General features: G+C 30.1%; 1 protein-coding gene across 1 annotated transcript in view; it reads right to left on the reverse strand.

Annotated features, from left to right (window-relative positions):
• Positions 1-23,345, reverse strand: part of LOC113364272 (transcriptional enhancer factor TEF-1) — a 325,049-nt gene that overhangs the window by 5,319 nt on the left and 296,385 nt on the right. Inside the window, exon 3 of the mRNA XM_026606759.1 lies at positions 21,398-21,536. Coding sequence (XP_026462544.1) covers positions 21,398-21,536 — 139 coding nt within the window. The remainder of the gene's footprint in view (positions 1-21,397; positions 21,537-23,345) is intronic.

Genomic DNA, 23,345 nt, shown 5'->3' on the forward strand with positions numbered 1-23,345 from the left:
GTATTAGCATAAAAGGCTTCTGATACAAATTCCACATTGAAACGAAAATGTTAAACAAAATGTTTAAGAGTTGGTTTCAATTTTATGATGCCAAGAGATGTTACTAATCTCAGATAAAAATTGGATTATACCTATTATTTGGTGGCAGACAAAATTGACAGTCTCCATTGGATCATCAGGACAAGTGTAATAAAAGTAATATTCATTTAAATTATGGGGGTCCTTAAACATTACAAATTTATTGAATCCATACGTTTCGGCCTATGTCAAGTCCATCATTCAAAAGATAGAAGAAATACTCTTGCACAAATATAAATACTACTGTTTCTTGCAGATTTCACCCATGCTTAAAATTGCTATATTTATTTAGTTTCTATATATAATTCACCATATGGTAGTTCTATATTGTAAAAAAAACATAAGCCTGGATATCTGTATATTATACAATAAAGCGAAATGTGATATATATATACATATATATATATATATGTTGTGTCTTTTATATATGTATGTATATAAGCGTCTATATTTCTCCGAATATTGGAATCTAGCTGGGTACAATAGAAAATCATATATTCCGGTAGCGTGTTAGTCCATCTCCTTCCCTCTCAGTCATTGTAATGCGCACGTGTGCTTTTGTCTCTGTCTCTAAACTTCGGAGTGGCCCAGTGTTAGTGACTAGCTTTTTGGTACAGGGTTGCAGAAATATAGATGTATATTGGTAAAATATTTTGTGGAGATCGCATCAACCCTTTTCTTATACTCTGCCAAATTAATTTACCCCTCTTTATTCTCTTGTTCATATATCAGTTTTTACTTATCAAACTTTTCTCAATTTTTTGCTTCCATGCTCCCTTTCCTGGTGCATCGACTTTTAATATATAGTATCATCTCTTCTCGCTTTGTTAGTAATTATCTACAATATTTTTTGTCTTCGTAACTGCAGTCCATCTATTTTTCATTCGATAACGTCGTGCAGGAGTACTCTATCTCCAATAAGAATAAGGATCTATAATAATATAACTTTGTTTCATCTCTTACTCTTCGAAGTACTCCATTTGTTACCATGTCGACCCATTTCATCACCACTTCTCAAAATTCTTCAAGTAGTTTTTACAGCCGATTTTTCTGATCTATACTCAAAATATATCGCATTATCAATTTTTTCGCAAGTCGAGGATAAGTTTTTACTTTTATCATCCTCGTGCACTATCTAATCTTAGTTATTATTCTATCCAAGTATTTCAAATGATGCACATCATCTAGTTCCTGATTTCCCAAATGATGTCTTCAGTTTTGCTTTTCCTTTTTGGACGATCGTGTCACTTTCAATTTGTTGGCATTGATCTCTATTCTGGATCATCTTCTCACTTAGACAATTCTGTTTATAACAACTTGTTAGAGTTCCTTACATTATCAGGAATTATTCTTAATTTTATTCATTTTGATATCATTTTGAAAACAGTTATGGAAATTTTTACAAATGTTTTGCCTCAAGACAGGTTAAGGTAAAATGCAACTCAGGGAGTTTTCGGTGTTAAACTTCTTCCTACATTAACGTAATGATGTTTTATCAATTAGAAGACCATTTCTACATGAAAAATAAATATCACTACTATTTGATATCAGATTTAACTACCCTATAGTGAAATTCATACCTTCCTTATAGAGTCTTTTAGATCAAAAGTATTAATTTTCGTTCGCCAAAATGTGGTGTGGGTTCTGATAATAAACGATCTATTCTGAAAGATCTTTATTTAACTTAAGCCTTTGCACTCGCAAATTCCGTTATTTATATGAATTTTGCCGCCGAAGCGCCGGCATCCAAGTAGAAATGGTTAAAACATATTCTTACTAAATTTGCTTTGGTGGATTAGAGAAATACAGTACCTATATTTAACTAGCATCAAATTTAAAATAAATGTTGCTTTTCATTCTAAGTGATATAAATATAATATAAAATTATTATTTTTTTATATTTAAATTATATAACTTTTTATACTTTTTAGTGATAATACTAATTAATATAGTAAATAATTTGTTTATTAATTAAATTAGTTTCGTGTGAGATGCAGTTGATTTAAAAATTGGTTAGATTTGCAATTCGATATGTTGAAATAAGATTTTTGTATCTTTACTCTGTTTTAGTTAATTAGTGTAGAATTTCATAGAAAGTATAAATAAAATGAACCAGTGTTCAATATTTCTTAAAACTGGAAGATCATACAAATTGTATAGTCGTCCAACTTCTTAAGACACAAGTTTGAAGAAGATTGTAAAAGAAGTTTCCAGAAGACACAATTAGCCTTATCTTCAGAAAAATGAGCAACTATTTGGAAAAATGTGACAACTATTAATACATTAAAAAGCACAATAATTTCATATGTCTGTTTATAAATGTGTGAGTGAATAAATTGACCCAAATAGCTCACAAGATATTGTTTTCTGATTGGTGTTGAAAGCAAAAAATAATAAACAAAATTATTATAGTTTTTAAAATAAAAACTTCTAACATTTGTCAAAAATTAATTATTAGTTTTGAAATCATATTTAACACACGTATTTTGTATATGACTTTGATAGCAAATGAGAAAGTCGTATTGGGGACATGAATCTAATATTTTATTTTTGCATGTCTTCTTAAAACAGTATACCAAACCAAAAATATGTGGCCTACGAGGCTAAACTCTCAAATTTTCAATATTCAATATACAATTAATAATTTCAAGACATTGCATTACTTGCATTAAATTATAAGGACTTATAATTAATCCGACAATTATAAACAATATGCTCACGAATAAAAATATTGGACAAAAAACGGTTTTGTAAATGAATCGCAGATGAAATATATAGAAAATTCTATTGTATTCTTCTATTGTTCAATATATCGCCCACAACTTATTTTATATTATTAAAACCAGTTTTTACCCTCAAGCACCAAAACATGTATTATTTCTAACCCTGTCCTTTCCTTTACGCACCCCATTCCCTGCCACCCACTAACACCGGCGCACATCGAAACGTATACACACAAAGTGGGGCGCACATAGCTCGTTCGTCCTCTAATTGCACATTCTTGGAATTCCACGAAAGGGGGTTCGCTCTGCAGTCCCCATTGTGCCCCCGCACCGCTAAGCAAGCGTGCGCCCGAACACCCTCCCGCCGCCCCAAAGGGGCAGGAAAAGATGGAAAGATGGGGATGGGAGCCTCCTCACGGACCAGTTGGAGTCGCCGTAGAGAGAACGGATATATACTGTTGGGTTAAGCTTTGTAGTGAATTCTTGGAGAAATATAAGTATGTGGAAAACTAGAATTTGTCAGGTGCGATTGGGAATGACACACTAAGGATTGGATTAAGTATTGATTGTTTGGAAAACAATTTATTTCATTTAGTTTAGTTTAAGAAAGCGTTTTAAGTGATCGTAAATATACATTCATTTATTTGCTGGGCTTGCTCGTAGGTAAATGGCTAGAACGACTGGACCTGAATCAGAAGTCCCGTTTCGAGCAGCCTGTTGTCAATCAGTAGTGACAACAGTTTTCACTTGGCAATATAGATAGCAATATGTTTCCAAGTGAAAATAGCCCTGAAAAAATAATTATGTGATAAATTAAACCTCCTAATACTACACTGTCTTAATCACATTTTTTATATAACAAAAAATATCCATTAAAATTAAAAATCGGTAGAACCTGCATAAAATTAAATTGATTATGTTTATTCAGTCATAGTTCAGCTTAAATATTCAATAAAAATGAGATGTAAGTCTTTGTATAATTGAATGAATTTACACATACAAATATTGTCTTTTTACTGACTCTTTTTGTGAAAAAATATATTCGCGTAATATAAAAGTAAATTAAGACAAATGCTGTTATTTGCTTTGTAAAATTTCACCTAAGTCCTACTGCAACACCGTTCAAAAGTTATGAAGCCAAAAATATTTTGTTCATTTTCAACTAATTCAGACACAAATACATTGATTTGAACAGCATTTCTTTTAAATTTGAACAGCATTTTTACCTTCTTTGAAGTAAAAAAGTAAAAAAAAACAAAAATAGAGTCTTTTAATATACAGATAATAAAGATTGTTATTTCAAACCTAGTGCAAAAAATAAAATATATTTCTTACAAATAAGGTTTATGCAGCATCATCAAAAATTTGGAGCATTTTGACATCAAATTTAACGGATCAAAATTTTGTAAACCAATTCATAATATAGCATTTATTTATTTTTATTTGGTTTAATTCTAATTTATATTCTTTTTGAAGTGAAAAACAAATCATGACAAGAAAGGCTGCTTATTGATATCTATATTATGATATCCATAACTTTTTTTATTGTAAGTCAGCCATGACATTCTCAAGTTAATTACATCAAAATCTACATCAGAATTAATACATAGCAATTTTGTAAATCAATTTTAGACGTACTGCAAATAAATTAATTCTTTCTCGCACATTTATATTTAAAAAGTAAAGTATTTAGAAGAACACACCAATAAAACTGCTATGTACATAGATTGGTTCATACACAAATATTTTTGTAGCAGCTCCTACAACATGTAACAAAAATTTTGTTTTAGATATCAACCAGTATGAAAAAAGAAAATAATTTCCGAATAACTTAATATTTTTCCTACTATACTATTCTACTAGTTAAAAAGTAAAAAGAATGATAAAAATATTCTATTCGAAATAATCAATTAAAAACAGAAAACATATTATTTAAGATCGGACGTTTTCTATTTATAATGTAATACTTGTTAGGTATGTAAAATCAAAAATTAAAAAATAAGAATAATTGTGTACAAACTCAAACAATAATGTTGTTATTAATGATAAAATATGTAAAGATATATGAATACTATATGTATTATATATAAATATATAAATACGGAAATGTGGACTTATGCGTAGGAGTAAGGTAAAAAGACAATATAAGTCAAAGGGTTGTTTAAAGTTGAGAGGACAAAGGAATAACGCACTTCAAAGGAAAACAAACTAATACACAAACGCAGCTACACCTATATACTTGTATATATATGTATATATATATATATATATATATAAATTAATATAAAAAATCTTGTGTCAGCCTAAACTATTGCAAATCTGATAAGTTCCTTCTCGTAAAGTAAGTGATTAACAACGCAAAAATTAGATCAATTTGGCATACCTTATCGAAATAGATATCAATATGTGAGTAAGTATTTAAGACACATCACCTTTCTGGAAGAACTTCATAATATATTTAACCACTATTCATAAGCCTCTAATATTTTAGAATGTTCGCTTTGAGTCTGGTCTAAGCCTTAAATCATGACCTCTATCTCCATGTTAAATTTCATTTACAAAAAGAGATTAGTCATTTGATCACGAAGAAACTGCCCGACTGATCGTTGCAAAAAACTAATCAGTACTAGTCCTAGCCAATATCATTCGACCACTTTTCAAATGTTTAAACTAAAATGTGGACAAATTGTTTCTGCTAATTAAAAGGCTTGACCGATCGCTGATGAAAGATCAAAAATCGGAATATACATACATACTTTTACCAAATTTGGTCTCAAAAAGAGATTAGTCATTTGATCACGAAGAAACTGCCCGACTGATCGTTGCAAAAAACTAATCAGTACTAGTCCTAGCCAATATCATTCGACTACTTTTCAAATGTTTAAACTAAAATGTGGACAAATTGTTTCTGCTAATTAAAAGGCTTGACCGATCGCTGATGAAAGATCAAAAATCGGAATATACATACATACTTTTACCAAATTTGGTCTCAAACTATTTAAAATGACTTAAAACGTCGAGAAGTTATAAGACAGAATATGCTAAAAACGAACAGTTTAGAGCCAAATATGGGAATTTAGCATTATACTAGCTGTAAGTGGAATTCTGTCTTAAGGCAATTAGGGCATCGTGCCTTAAGGCAAATTGCTGGAACTTCCCGTACCAAAAATTATTATTTTTTTGAAAACGATTAACATGTTTGAAAAAAAATTAATCAAAAAAAAAATAGATTTGAGAAACTACAAATTTGACAAAAAATTACTTTTTTTTGAAAAAAAAATTTATATGAAAAAAAAAAATTTTTTTTTTGATACAAAAAATTTTTTTGAAAAAAATGTTTTCTTCATTTTGACATATTTTGGAAATTCTGAACTTTTTTTCAAAGCAATCGCACTGCTTGAACTGCATAGAGACGAAATATCAAAGCGCGCATGTGCCGCGCCGCCGTCCAACGCATAAGCATTGGTACGGAACCCATAAAAATGTAAAAAAAAACAATATACTTATTGTTAAAATCTCTATAAAATATCTGATAATTTGATGTGCATATGTCTAATGATAATTTTTAACCGCCGAATGGCATTATTTTTTACTTTTTTCATTAGATCTCCGAAACCGCTAGACCTACCTCCATGAAAATTTGATCAATTCTACATCTTGTCAATACAAGTAAAATGTTTTTTGAATTATTCAAATCGGACGCTCCGTGCTCTTAAAAACGGAGGTACCGTTCGTGGCACTTTTTGCCCCGTATCTTCGGAACGGCTAGACCTGCCTTTGCCAAAAACTAATCAGCACGTCTCCTTATCAATACGAATCGAATGTTTTTTGAATTATTCAAATCGGTTGATCCGTGTTCCCGAAATCGTCGACGAAAATTTGTATCCGCACATACATACACACACATACATACATACATACATACATACATACATACATACATACATACATACATACATACATACACACACACACACACACACACACACATACATCCATTTTTTCTAAGGTATGCCAAAATGTTCAGAAGGTTTTGAAACGTCGAGAAATGCAAAAATTTTCATTTTCGATTTTTTTGCGATTACTATAACTTACCCTACGGGAAGTTAACAAGTAAATGTCATCAAGCATTTATATTCTAATAAGTTCCGTGCCAACAAATAAGCATTCCAAATATTATTGAAGGCCTATACGTATTGAATACTTATAATTTTCAATCTCAAATACTGTGGGAGATTCTTTTGAATTGCGTTGAAAAAAAGTATGAACTTAGGCGTTTATCTAATCTATTTAAAACTGCGAATAATAAAATAAATAATCAGACATTGACCTTTACGAATCCTTTAAATAACCCATTGGTTTTAGTGCAAAAACTACATTATTGCTACTTTTAAACAGCAGCGTTATTAAATTAGTAAAATTATCAATAAATCAAATCTTTCTAGTTACCTGTTTAATGATTAAAAGATTAGTTCCATTCAAATAACAGTTTTTTTTTTGTATTATATAAAATATATTTTACCAATTTTTATTTGCAGTATGTGATTACATTCACGTCCTAGCACGAGCAAGAACTCGAAGTATTGCCCTGTGGACTTCTATACATCCTCTGTGCCACGGTCATTTCAACCTTAGCCTTCCTCTCAAAACAAACATATTTCTCACTTGTTGGATCATTAGCCGAATTTGTGAGAAATGATATGACATCCACCATCGACAATAATGTTTCGACTGGGCATCTTTCTTGTTGGTCAACTTTAGCAACTGGCTTCAAAATACCATCCAAGTTTTCCAGTTCTTGATCAATATAACGGCACATTTTATCCATGCTTTCTGATTGCAAAATGTCAGTAAAATATTGCTCAGATTCAGTACTTCTAGCATTTGCTAAATTGCATTTAGCGCAAACATCTAAATTTATTATCAGTCCAGCTATTAAAGTGTTCAGATCGTTTAGAGATTCGTGTATATCAAAACTGTTGCTCGGTGGCCCTGCATTCAGTGGAAGATGGTAGGCATCAAATGTTTCGCAAACTTCCGCACCAGTACATTCGTCTAAACTTGGTGCCGATACTACATTACCGGAGTTTTTGAGAATTTCGTTTATGGTATTGTTCAGCACTGCGCACACAAAATTCTCACTCACATCACCAGGATTACAGCCAACGTAAGTCTGAAGAGAAGCATTTGCAGTTGCCAACTGAACTTCGGTAAGTGTTCTGTTTTGTTTGGTACTTGAATCCATTTTTATTATCAATTCAAAATCAAATTTAGCTACTGGCATTCCTTTGATATAAGTCTGTGCAGAAGTAGAATATTCATTATCGCCTTTGACATTAAATCTTTTTCGCGGAATATCAACTATAAAATCATGACTAGATATTTTAAGGCCATTAGATCTTAAAGCTGGGTAAACTTTACTTGGGTTTAAGGACGGGCTCAATGTTATATGTGTCTGGGTATCGAACTCTCTGGAAACTGAAGCTCTTTCAGTGGAAGGAACGTAGAATGGTCTGACTACTACTGACGTTTGGACTTCAACTGCACTGCTGTTAACTATGACCTGGTTTTCATCTTCTTCACTTGGCTCTTTTTCAGATGAAGTTTCTTCAACTAAAGAACCTACACCAGCGTCACTGTAATTAGCAGCAATATTTATAGCTAACTCTATAACTGTAGATATACAAGGCTTCACAATATCTATGATCGAAGGATATTTCAAAGCACTCTTGCTCAACATATCCGATGAAACAGGATGTTTGATTTCTCTCGGATCCGGTTCTACGATTCCACCTTCTCGCCATGAAAGAATTTTACCAGCCGTTAGCTGCTGGATACTGTTGGAATTTAATAATTGCGGGCTAAGTTTCTGCAATTCTGGAAGCAGGACAGAAATTTGTGCATTCGGAGCTGCAGATATAGCGGTTTGTACTGAAGACTCTTTTAAAACATTTGGTAATCTTCCGCCTGTTAGAAAATGAGGCGCCACGTGTAACTCTGTTTGGGTTTCGTCATCAATTCTTGGTACATCCGCATTTTTGTACCTAACGCGAGCTGATCCATCTTCTGCCATGATTTCTGAGCTCATAAGCTATATAATTTAGGAACCAATTCAATCACGCAATATGCACGTAATTATGACTTTTTAATAATTATTGATGTTTTTGCATTTTTTTTAGATTTTTAATGAATTTAATTTCAGATTTATTCCATCATATATAATTAAAACCGTGTGAATCAAAATACTAGTTTCTGGTAGGTGAACAGGTTGACTATAATTTGGTTTCGCAACCGCATGATATGTATTTGAAGTTACTATTTAATTTAAATTTTTGACAAGTTGACATTTGAAATAATTAAATACGTCAGGATTAATAAAAATTCTCAACTTGTAATATGAAAGAAATACAACGTTTATCCATACTGCAACTAACACATTTAATTCTCATTTTTCTTTTTAATGAAATAAGATGCTATAGATAGGGCTACTAAATTCAACAGCTAATATGACAAATATTATTCAAAATATTGGCATTACAAATATGGAAACTACCTATGGATATCATATTATTATATTGGATAGTTCAAAAATCATTAGATTCGTATTGGCATTGCACAAGTCTGATTGTTTTTATAAAAACAGTACCAACAATTTGGATGTAAAAGAGGAAATATAGCTAAAAATAGTTATTTTGTGACAAACTACAGGTTAAAGTATATTTATATATATAAGCGGTTAAATATGATATAAGCCCATTTATCAAATTTTTAATACTTGCCTATATTTTACTTTTAAAAAAATCATAAATGTCAACCATTCCTAAAAGTAAATTTGGCAAATACTAATTATGAATCAATGAAATGCAATTTATTGAAAATCCGTACATATAAATATTCCAATTTGTTCGTGAAGTTGAAGTTACCAATTTTCAAGACGTAATCATATTAAAACTTTTAGTCTATTTCACTAACTCATTCTGCTCGAAGGCATGATAGCACCATTTTCACTTTGATTTCTCTTACCCAAATTATGTTTTGTGTCTTGACTTTCAATTCCTATGTTTTCAAGCTAATTATTATCAATCATACATTAAAAAATGTATGACTAGTGAGCATCCCCCAAATGAGTGCCCCCATTCTCGCCGGTGCCCCGTTTCTCCTCACAATATCACGTGGGTTTGATATATTAAATAATAGAATTATAAAATGTAATTTAATTTGATGCGGTTTAGTTTATGAGAGAGAGAATGGCGCATAGCGAGCGTTCCATTTCCATCATAATTTGATGTGCTTTATGAAATATGAAATATGAAATATGAAATACACAAACGGAATGAATTGCCATGAATTATTATCATTATTATTATTATTATTATTATTATGGTATTGCCAACTGCGTAATAGAGAGGAAATTATATACACACGTTCTGACCGTCAGCTATATGCCATATACAATTTTATCAGATTATTTTCATATATATGTATATATACATACATATTAGAGCGCGTCGATTTAAAGGTCACTTAGGCACATATGATTATGGATCAAAATAAGATACTTTGCTGAAGAAAACATACTTCTAAAATTAATTCTGATGTCCTCTGTATTGAGCCAAAGATATGAATTAAATTTTGAAAAACCTTTTAGGAGGGGGGGTTCCCAGAGGTTAAACCACGGACATAGGTGGGTCTGCCTTCCAAAGTTAGTGGGGGTCGGTCATACAATTGGACGCGCTAAGGGCATTCTAAATAAGTCAAAATGAGATTTTTCAAATTTTAACCCTTATCTTTAAGTCAATGCACGGGACATCAGAACTCATTTTAGAGGTATGGTTTCTTCAGCAATGTTTCTTTTTATATTTTAATCCCTAGTATCCGAAAATCATATGCGCCTAAGCGACTTTTTTGACCCATACAAATGACCCGCTCTAATATGTTTGTATATGGCAGGACAAGGCACAAAGGTCCAATTTGACTTTGAGCAATTATATTGTGAAAATCGAATCAATTATATCACAACAAATAACAAATAGCAAACAAAAAACTGTCTGACTATTTTCAGTAAAATTTCCAGCTAATTTACCATTGGTGAAATGTGTTTTTTTCGTTTTTTTTCAAAAATTTGTCCTCTGGTTCATTTTATACCATAGGCGGATTTATATGAGCCAAGAGGCAAACAGGTCCAATGTCTTACTAAATTAAATTAAATATTAAATTTTAAGGGAATTTTACGAAATAATAACTGCATTATTCAACCAATGCAAAATATAAATTTCATGGTATTTCGTCAGAAATATTCATCAGAAGACTTAAAATAACTAATCATTTAATTTATTTGTTTTAAAATTGCTTTTTTTTAATTTAATTTACTTTTTTATGTACTATTTTTTATTTTTTACACCTTTTCAGTTGGTCCTTTTTATCCCACCAACGTGTTGAAGAAGTTATATGAAAAACTGTATAATGCAATTTAAAATTAACAATACATCTTGTAAAACAATTAAATAACGTATACTTGAATATCATATTAAAGTCTCCTTAACTAAACAATTAACCGATGGCTGGTTATACTTCTTTTACCCTCAACTTTCAAATATTTTTGTTAAAAAATTCGTAACTTTAATTGTTTTTTAGATGGTAGACCTATTAACCCGCAAATCTTTAAGTTTTGCTCTACCCTTTATAAGAGTATCTATCTAACTTTTTATCCCCGCAATATTGACATCACTGCTCCCCCACGCCGTGTTTGTAATTACATCGTACCCTACCATCATACAAGTGGAAACAATAATCATTATAATAAAGAACACTTTGTCCAAACGCTGATGCATTTACGGAAAGTTCCAAAAATTTGTCTTAATGCACAATGCCACACTCTAATAATTTATCTATTTTTTAAGAAGAAATAATAACTCTTCTGCTGATGTAAGATTAGATTTAAATTTTGACATTATACATTTGAAGAACAAGTTAAGTTCATCAAATAATTTAACATGAGGTTAAAAAATACTAAATTTTGTTGGATTCGAGTAAAATGTGGTACGAAAATTTTCTAAAGCAAGCAAACAAATTAAATTTGTAATAAATGCGTAAATTTGAAAGTTTCGGATTATTAAAAATTCAAGCTTTATTTTACAGATTATTCTTCTAAAACTATATTAGTTAAAAATTCAACATAGAGTTACTAAAGTCTTTACAAAAAGAAACATTTTCACACTTGTCCTTTATAAAAGGGGACAAAAATGCATATTAAATATATTCCATTTCCTATATCCTAAAACCACGAAAAGAAGCTCATAATCGCATATAGTTTTCCTGATGATAAAAAATGTACAATAAAAAGATATATAAAAACAATTGCCAAATTATCAAACAAAAATACTTTTTGAATCACCATTTAAGGCATGAACACACAAATATCACAACAAACATAATATTAATAACAAATAATTATATATTTAAAAAAAATAGTTGATCAAGTTGTCGAAAAAAAAATATAAAAATTAAAATGTAAAATTACAATTAAAACAAAAAAAAAACTTTAATATATTTTTGCAGCTATGCACATAATATTATAATATGAAATCTCGATCTAACTATTATTTCATTTCGGAGATTTGGCAGTGATTGACTATACTAAAATGTGTTTCAACGTCGAATTCATGCTAAATATATATGTATATAGTATATATATATATATATATATATATATATGCGTTTATAGTGTATATATATGTGGATATTCATAACTGAGGGCTGGTAAAGTTCAGGAATTCGAAATATGTTTATCATTTACATTATTCATATACCCGCGCTATTATGATATGCATATAAACCTACATCGTATATATATATATATATATATATATATATATATATATATATGTATATATACCTGCTACTACTATATACAAGAGCCTGGAATAATACAGGATACCCATACAATTTATTTGCCAAAAATGACTTTTTAGGAAATCTGTTTAGAAATTGTTTTACTTAATTATTTATAAGTACAAAATAATATTTCATATCAATGTTATTATTATTTATATACATATTAAAGTTCTGTTTATCAAGGTTTCATCAAAATCTCAAAATAAAATCTTTAACAATCAATTACGAAAAAACAACACGACCGACCTTCGCCAAAAACTAATCAGCACGATAACACCCAACCAATATCTTACCTCGCGTCTTATTGTACTGAACGTTTTTCCTTAGTCTGAAATTTTCTCATATAGATCATACATAAACAAGATTATATTAATTATAAAACAATTTTTGCGACCCCAAATCCTTTATAGGTAGGGGCAATAAACACCTTGTTAATATTAGATTTACGTTATCCTTTTCCAATATATATGAATACATCGTATTCTTATATTGTCTAGGATCCTTTTCTGTCCTTTATGGGACAGACGTGTTTTTATTTCGATTTAAATGTGTCTGAAAAGGCATATCTAAGAAGAAGCAAACATAAAAAGTATATAAAAAATATTATTTATAATCTCAACGATTTAAATTAGTAGAAAATTCCATAAATTTACACAAGAATACACACGTTAGTAGAAATTAGATTTATTAGAATCTTTTTAATCTATTTAGATTATTTTTTTCGAAACTGAATTGTAAACTTAAAATTATTTTTTGGATTTTTTAAAATTTCTGAAAAAAAAAAATTGGAAATGTTGGAAATTTTAAAATTTTTTAAAAATGCCGAAAAATTTCGTACATTTGAAAATTTGAATTTATTTTGGAAATTTTCATAAATTTTGCTTTCCTTTGAGATTTTTCAGATCTGTGAATATTTCTGATAAATTACGAATTTTTGAAAAAAAATTCTTTTCAAAATTTTAATACTTGTTCAAATTTTTGAAACCGTTGAACCAGCCTACCTAAAAACTAAAATTAAAAAACTTAGGGATTAATTCTGCCGCAAAATAGCCCAATGTTATGGCAAGGCATGCTATGTAGCAGTTTTCATACAAAATGGTACTAAATACTGTCAAAAGTCATATGGTTGCTGTCCAGCCAGGTGTTTTAGATAGAAAACCTAACCTAGAAAACGCACAAATATAAAAAAACGATGTTATCATAACGGCATCTTTGTGGTGCCGCATAATAATTGTAGTGGGTATGCACCATTCGTAATAATTATACATAAATATTATAAATATAAGGGTCAGAATACAAACTACGCAGTTGTAGTGAATTACTCATGCTACTACATTGTATGCTCGATATATCCTTGTCAAGCCCAGCAAGCGTTAATAAAATTACTTTTTGAACCACAAAATACGCAGTAACGACTAAGTAAAGCATTGAGTTGCAATATACAATGACATTGAACAAGGCGTAAAATAATGTTATCCAGGATTACAAAGTGACATTGAACTCGAGCTGATGAAAAGCCTTGCAATGACGTATTTACTAGTCAGTCGTCATCTAGTTTTTATAAAGTTCAGATCAATATAAGCAGTCGTAGTTTAGTTTTCTATAAAGAATGAGATAAGTAGTACTTTAGTTATCAATGGAATCGTATTCAAGTTCAGTTATTAAAGTTATACGTAGAGTGTACAAGAAGTTATGAAATAAACAAATACATCAAATGTCTTCGTCTGTTTTACTGATCAGCCTTCACAGATTGGTTTTGTTAGCAGCAGAATAACCTACATATATGCTTGGCATCGTCGGTGGTATTTTGGTGTCATCAGTGGTTCCAACATATGAGTGAAGTAGTACTTTATGTGCAAAACGCCTGATCGCACAGCAAATACTTGGTAATTTGACAGTATTTAGTAACATTTTGTACGAAAACTGCTACATAACATAGCCTTGTCATAACATTGGTCTATTTTATGGTAGAATCAGCCCATTAATACTTAACAAGTCTTGAAGAAACAATACGAAGTGACTACTTCAATTTCCGTGTTAAGTATAAAATCATTAAAACTTGATTTTCATCCAGATTAATCCAAATCTCCTCTATACGTATAAAATTCTACGTAAAAAGCTAGCGTGCAAAGCGATTGCTGTTTACTATTGCGCGATATACCTACATATCTGGCTGCATAATAATATAATCCCATATAAAACTATATAAATATGTATAATACATGATTATATCAAATATTTTCGAATCATAATTAGTTTATTATTCCGTTCATATCATTTGATATCATTGTTTCGTCATATTTTTACAAAATTAATTCATTAGAATTATATTATACATACATGAATATGTGGCAACGCGATGCAACGCTGGACTACTGCGGTCACGGTTCGATTGACGCTTTTGCATTTTTAGTTGAAAACGCAAAATGTTTTACAACATTTCGTAAATAAATTGTGATAAAATCGATTGAGGGGGATAGAGGTGCCCTGGGGTTCCGTATCAATGGTAATCGATATATTAATAGGATACCTATTTGTAAGTGGAATTTTTCTTAAGGCAAGTTGCATGAACACTCCAAAATGCATTCGTAAACAATAAGGTTTGAGGTTCAGCTATTTAGGCAAAATGTTCAACAGTTATTTCCATTACAGTTAAAAAGAACACTGCGCGACACTAATTTTTTTCCTGAGATGTTAAGATGACCTTTAAGTAATTTGAGGACGCTGATTCCGAAAACAGTAACAGAAATTTGCTAACAGCTCTAGTAAACCTCAATACCATTGGATTTGTAGTTTATAACCATTTGCTTCTATTGCCTGAATTTATTCCATTGGTATTTACCACACAGAAGAAACAATCGTTGTGGTGATTATAAGGTTTTGGGGTAGTTTCCTAAAGCTCAAAAATTAAAGCTGTTACGGAAAAAATAAAGGTATATTTGAAATCAGTGTGCAATTCTAAGTAGTTCCAAAAAAAACTCAAGGAAAAAAATAAAAGTGCCATTTTTGTCGCGCAATGTAATCAATACGATTTCTAATTTATGTCTTTTAAACTTACTTATAAAATCTGTAATTGTATAAATTATACTAATTTTTAATACATTTAATTTCAAATATTTCGTGTTTTAAAAATGTTCTCAAATATGTTTGGACGTCAACTGTAATCAGTAGCTACTTACGAAACACAAAACATACAGTGCAGCATAGATTCCGATCAGAATCGCTTAAGCGCGCTACGAAATTCTAAACTTTCATGAATTTTTATAATTCGACCGTTCAGCCTACAAAATTTTAATATGTTATTTTAGTCGAAATCTATTGTCATATTAAGTCTCAATTATGTGTAATTTTTTTAACACATAATTACAGGAAACGGTTTGGCAGACCTTTACCAAGAACTAATAAGCACGATTACCAACCAATTTCTTTTCGAACAGTTTGTGAAGTTTTAAAATCCATTTAAAATTGTGGGCTAAAACGAGGCCAAAAAATGTTACACCTTTCTTCTAATTTGCACAAAACTAATCAACACTATACTTTATCATGTTACATAGAATGACTTAAATTTTTTAAATCGGTCAAGCCGTTTTTGAGAAAAAATTAAAGAGTGGTCAAAAATCGGTTCACATTCACACATACGCTTATACTTTTTCCAAATTTGGCCTCATTCGATTCACAATGACTTAAAACGTCGAGAAAACATAAAATTAACAAAGGTGAGTTAAACTCCAACTATTTCAGAGAAAAATATTGTAAGAGATTTTCCATCCATATAACACCGTAGTGTCCGAAATGGGATATATTCAATTGGAAACATATTTTTGATCTATATTTTCAAGTGAAAATGGACACCTCGACTGCATGACATCAGGTTGTCCAGAACGGGCTTCAAACTCACAACTACGTCCATACGGGTCCATGAGCTCAACCAATACAAAATGGAACAGCATGGTAAATATAAAATATGTATAAAAATTGACTAATTTCTTCAAGTAAATTCAATTGTTATTTGAGAAATATATATAATAAATTAATAACATATGATAAATGAATTTACGCCCTGGCACGATTTGAATTGTAAAATTCAAATGCATAAAACTTGAGAATCTGTCGTCTTAACCTCAGCACTTAAAATTTAAGGGTTTTGTTTTGACTACCAATTCGAAGTGTCATCAAAATCACAAAAGAGTATATCAGAGGTCATTTCTGAAAGTCAAACTTGCGAAAGAAACAAGTTGTCAATGGCAACATGTATTAACTTTCTGAAATCTAATATTCATCAACAAGTACCTATTGAATATAAACAAAAATTTTCTATTGGTTGACGCTGTAGAAAAAAAAATAGAAAAACTAAAAGAACTATAGAATGCAGATGTTGGATGACTTATGGGACAAGAAAACCTAGGTCATGCAGCCATCAAAGGAGAAGTTTGAAAAGTAAAAAGTGATCTATGTACAAGGGAAAACAGTGGTGTAAATTAAATATACTGCTTACATACCATGGATCTGCCTTCGGACAGAACACGATTAATAATTATCATAGGTTGATAAATTTCTAATTAACGATCAATTAATGTATCATAACTTGGAAACTGCCAAGTATCAAATATTCATAATCAGGCAAGAAAATGTTAACTTTTAATTACAAAAAAATTGCTCGACTTATATTTAGAGGAAGCTAATGACTACTTATCTTTAGAGATAGCTAATTGATATATCCCAAATAAATTTTAAATAAAATTAAAATTTAAAGTAAAAAAATAATATATCTATACAAGTGAAATCGATAGATGAAATAGATAAATAAATTGACTTGCTACCATGTACTTGGCTTTAAGTAATGAAGCACTATTATTAAAGTTCCACCAGATAAACAATCTGTTTATTAAAAAACAAAATATGGAAAAAATGAATTAAATTTTTCAAAGTTCAAAGAATAACATAAGTATGTGGCGGTAGAAAAAAATGTCACCTTTTACCTCAGACCTGTCTTCCGGCGAAGCACATATTACTATTATAACAATTCCGCCAGATATTCAAAATATCTGTTCCCCAATTCCTCCCTATGCATAGTTTAGAAAATTCTGTCAATACAACTTTTCCTTTTGTCAAATATTTAGAAATCTATCCTTCGACTCCTTTCATGTCGAATTTCTTTCTCAGCCAACCCTTCTCATCACAGCCTCGCCCGTGCGCCCAACGCGACTTCACACACATCCACTAGTCAACTGGACGACCCCTTCCTTGAGGAGGACGTCACAAAGGAAATGACCATGGCTCGGTCCAGCGGTCAAAGGAGAACGGGCTGACGTATCAGTTTTCTAAGAATGGACTTTTTAGAATAAAATAAACCAGAAGCTAGTGAAAGATCTTACACTAAAACTTTGTGCCTCCTTCAAGACTTTAGATGCATAGATCACCGAACCTTTTTGGGTCGTGGATCTCTTGAGCTGTGCCATGGTCCTCCTATTTACTTGACATCGACATTTTTATACATCTTTATAAAAATGTACAATATTTTTTTAGTTTTTCGGTCCATTTTTAAAAATTGTGTATAAGGAGCATTCTTTTACAAATCGTACGGATTTTCGAAAAAATAAAATGTCACATTTTAGAATTGTCTGAAATTTTTTTACCAAATATTATACATAAAATCATTTGGCACGCATTTCAGGATTTTGCTGAAAAAAAATTTTTTACGTAAATATTTACGATTGAAATATGGATTTTTTGCTCAATTTCTATGAATATCATCTGCGGTAAATTAATTATCTCCGGATGTGCTGATCGGATCAGTATTGAACACTCATATTGAAGTGAACTTTGTAATGAACTTTTGAGATAATGGCAGTGGATCTTTTTACCCACGAACTTTTAAGCTCCGCTCTCCCCTAATGTTTTTTTTCGACTATATATTCATTTTTCGCCAGAAGCGAAATTATAAAATATTTTTTCAACCGAAAAACAATAAGATTGTCATTCGAAAGTGACAAATGAGTACAAGTTTCTGAGGTCCCCGACGTGAAAAGCGCGGCTCGCACTTGAAAATATTTAATATCTTTCGATGTAACAAAGTCCCCAACAAATTGTAAAAAGAATTTTGTTGCAGAGAAAAAAAAGAAAAAATATGTTTTTTTTGGATCGATTCAAGTTGGGGTAAGGCTGAGTAAAACCTTTGTAAATATTTAAGGGTTGTTATTGTTAAGAAAATTGCAAAAACAAAAAAAAAAATTAATCATTACAAAGTTCATTTCAATATGAGTGTAATAAAAAAAAATAATACTGATCCGATCAGCACATCCGGAAATAATTAATTTACCGCACATGAAATTGAGCAAAAAATCCATATTTCAATCGTAAATATTTACATAAAATTTTTTTTTTTCAGTAAAATCCTGAAAAACGTGTCAAATGATTTTATGAATAGTATCTGTAAACAAATTTTCAGACAATTCTAAAATGTCAAGGTTAATTGGTGTTCGGTTTGTAAAAGAATAACTTATATTATAGATAGTATGATATAAGTAATAAGATGGTATGTTGTAATACCGTGGACCTCCATTTTCATTTTGTGGATCATTAAAAGTTGACATGAATCCCTGCTGATCAAGAGAGATCACTTTCGGAATCACTTTTCTAAAGTTAACTGAAGTTCAGATGGATCAAATACTAATTTTTTTTAATAAATTTTCTTTGAATTTTAGAGCGATAGGTGCTAATAGATAAAAACCAGGAATAAATTTGGAAGATTTTTCTATTTGAAAACTGTTTGTAGGCAATTCAATGTGTTATAAATATGCAAAAACTAACTGTTTCGAAAAAATGAGTTTATACTACTCTTCATGAAAGGTATCTTAACGTTGCTAAATCGAATATTTATATCGATCGTTTATTATATATTTTTACGAAATCGAAGATGTTGCAAATTATTTTTATCCAATTGTGATCCAAATCATTTTAATAATCCATCTCACAATTTGTTATTGATTTATTTGCAGCTTGCTAACGAACAAAATAACATTCTTATTCTTATATCAAAAATTATTTTTTCCAACCCCTTTATATTTACAAAATTTTTAATTGAACCCGTCGTAGTGTAGAGATTAGCAATTCGGCACAAACTAGCTCCGGTTCCAATCCAATCATCGGCTAGCTCAAAATCAAGCAGTATAATATAAAACTTCAACTTGAAGTTTAGGATTTCAAATATGATCCCAAGTGAAATTGTTTTTCGCGAGCATTGCTGCAACACATACACGCCATCAATATAAACTATCTCAATATTATAACATTTTTTCTTCAAGTTATTGCATTACTACAGTTAATGTTAGGCTTAATATTGTTTTAGGGTTGTATTTTACTGTAATTAATTAGGATATTTTATATTAGATTAGGATTAGAATGGAAAAAGAATGGTTGACCGCTGGGTTGCCCTTTCAAGAAATGTACTGGGTATATATGACAGTAATTACAGCTCATAGAACCCATAGTTCTAGTACTGATGGATGTTTTTTTTCTTAAAACAAAAGAAATTTTTCAATTACTAATATGGCCACCAGCCACAGGTCTGCTGTTATTAGTTTGTGAGTGTGAGAATTATTTGAAGAAAAGGATTCGAACCGGACAACGCATATTATATACACATGAATGAGTTTCGTCTTAGATTTATTTGTAGAATGAATATCAGGGTTTGAAAAAATATCTGTATTATATAACAAGATGAAAATTAAGCTACTAACACATACATTTTTCACAATATTTGAATAATTATTTTATCGTTCTTAATTAATTTCCACTACTTAAAAATATTTCGGAGGTTGATCTCCTCCAAAATTCGTGATTTTTGAGTGAAAAATTGATTATAAAATAAAATATCCCACGCAAAATTGGTTTACTATTAAATAAGAACGGTGAAAAATAATTAATTAGCATAAATTTGTATTTTCTTACATAAAATTAATCGATTAGGTATTTGATAAACGACCAACCAAAAATCTTAATAATTGTATATACGCCAGACTGCAATGCAACACATCACGCATAAATATGATTAGTTGTAGCACAAGGAGTAAATACAGTCCACATTCTCAAAAATGTGATAAAATTGATATAATTAAACTGAAAACATTCTAATTTATCAAATTCTAATACAGATTATAGATGCCTTCAAATTTGCAGTCATCGATTCATATATTTTGCCAGATGTGAATTTGTGTTAATATTGTACTTGAGAAGATAAAGGCCAAAATTCTTCGGTAAAACAGAAATGTTACTGTCCAATATTTATATAAATTAGCAGTAAAAACTGACAAAAAGCTATATACTTGCTGCATAGTCAGGCGTTTGAGATATAAAACCTTACTTAAAAACCCACAATATAATCATAAGTGCATCTTTTTAATTTGTCCTTGATAACACATTCGTGAAGTTAGGTTTTATGAGTAACATTTCCATTATTTTTACTACCATTTTATATAAAGAAAGGACAAAAACATTTCTATTTTATCGGAGAATTGGCCCCTAACTTTGTCAGTTTGTTCACGCATTTGTATAATACTAACTAGTTGACTCAATATTCATATATGTATTCTACAAAATTTCCATTGTACTTGCACTAATCTCAAACAACTCTATCAGGCAATAGTTGAAAATAATATTTCTGTTAATATTATTAATATTGATAGATTTTTCAATAGACTTACCATACATCTTTCCTTCATCTGATAATATAATTTTTCTTCTCCCACAAGGTGGATATATTGCAAGGGCTTCTTGAAAACTCTGTTCAATATCTGGTGACCAGACACCTTCTGCATCTGCAGCTGACAACTCTTTTTCATCCTATGGCAGAAATAATTTGTTACAGATCACTATTATTCAATACTTTTATAATTGAATTTCAATAATAAAAGAATGTTTACATTGCAAATATTAAATATAATTGCCAAGAATAATCACGAGCATATAATTTGTATTATTTTTGCTATAATGGCGATAACTATAAATAATTTTGTAATTATTATTTGATAGTCATGTATTGTATATCAAATTTGTGTTTTGAGTAATTTGCTACTTGCTTTTAAATCGAGTGAAGAAGATGGGCTTTTTTGCAAAATTGTAAATTTTATTACCATATTTTACTTCTGAGTTTAAAAATATATCAAACGGAAGAAATCAAATTCTTGATGTGAATTGACACAAACATTATAAAATATTATAGGCCAATGAAACGTAGTTTTATTGTAAAAATTCATTAAAGTTTGATATTAGTACCCTTAGTACATCTTACCGGATTAGTACCAAGAATTTCGTTCTATTTTTTTTTGCTGATAACCGTTGACGCGCATTCTTAAATAAAATTTATTTTTAAGAAATGGGTTATAACAAAATAAATTAAATTAAATTAATAAAATTGTATATACTATAAGTTTGTTTAAGATACATCGAATGCGATTTCACATTGATTAGTTTTTAGTGAGAACAAAAACTCTATTATCGAAATAAACAGTAAAAAATTTAATTTAAATAACACATATCGAGAAGTTCTAAGGTAAAATGCCACTTACAACAACTTATTTTATTCCGCCTAATATCATAAATATAACAGAAATTTTCAAATGTTTTCATTTCTCCAGAAATTGAGAATTAAATAGCCAATGGTTAGCGATTTATACGAATGACGAATATACTCGTCAATGCACAGAATTCTGCTGATACTCCATGACGAGTATGATCGTAAACTCAATTAACTAGTTAAATGACAAATGATATGATTTTCATAGAAGTATGAGAGGATCTATTGTTAGTACTACATACAAACCGAATATTGTAATTTTTATAATAATTTGTTAATAAATATATTGTATTACTCGTATGGTTCAAAAAGTTTCGTATTATTTTTATGAACTTTGAATAAAATCTCTAAATATATAAACTGGATCAGACCCATTCTGCAAAAGGAGTGCCATTCTGCAAAAGAAGAGAACTAAAAGGGAAGGAAAGAAGAAAAATGCAGATGATTGATGATTTGCGCGAAACGAGGAAATACAGGGAACTGAAAGCCGAAGCGCGGGATCAGGAAACATGGAAGCAGAAGTTTGTAAGAAAAATGCATTAAAGTGTTCAATAGTAGTAGGAATGATAAATAAGAAAGGAAAAAAGAATCATTGATTTGTGATGGCTTCCACACCACGAACCTGCCTTCGGGCAGACTACCATTTATAATTTATACAGATTATAAAATCCAATAAAAATTGAAATTCAAAGTAAAATATAGAGCATTATATTTGATCACAAGGTAATATTCAGAAAGATTCTATTAATTGCGTGAGGTTTGAAAAGGTTGTCAGGTTTGACAAAAAATCACGAAACATCACATGAAGGAAGGGTTTAGTTAGATATCACGTGCAAATATTTTTTACCTAAATTTAAATTTACCATATTTTTTAAAAAAATCCAAAAATTTAAAGCTTTTTCTAGACACTAAAAATACACGTGTAGTTTGATGGGGAAGAAAGGGTTAATTTTATATATTAGCATGTATCACCAGGGGGGAGAGAGGGGTTCAAAAACCCTTAAAAATGGATAATTAAAATGATGGATGCTCCTTAAATGAAAAAGAGAAACTGAATATAATGGCAAGAAAAAAAA

This window comes from Ctenocephalides felis, unplaced genomic scaffold (genome assembly GCF_003426905.1).
Source record: "Ctenocephalides felis isolate EL2017-DRISC unplaced genomic scaffold, ASM342690v1 CF-g0.4_SCAFFOLD_00845, whole genome shotgun sequence".
In the NCBI taxonomy this organism is placed as follows: Eukaryota; Metazoa; Arthropoda; class Insecta; order Siphonaptera; family Pulicidae; genus Ctenocephalides; species Ctenocephalides felis.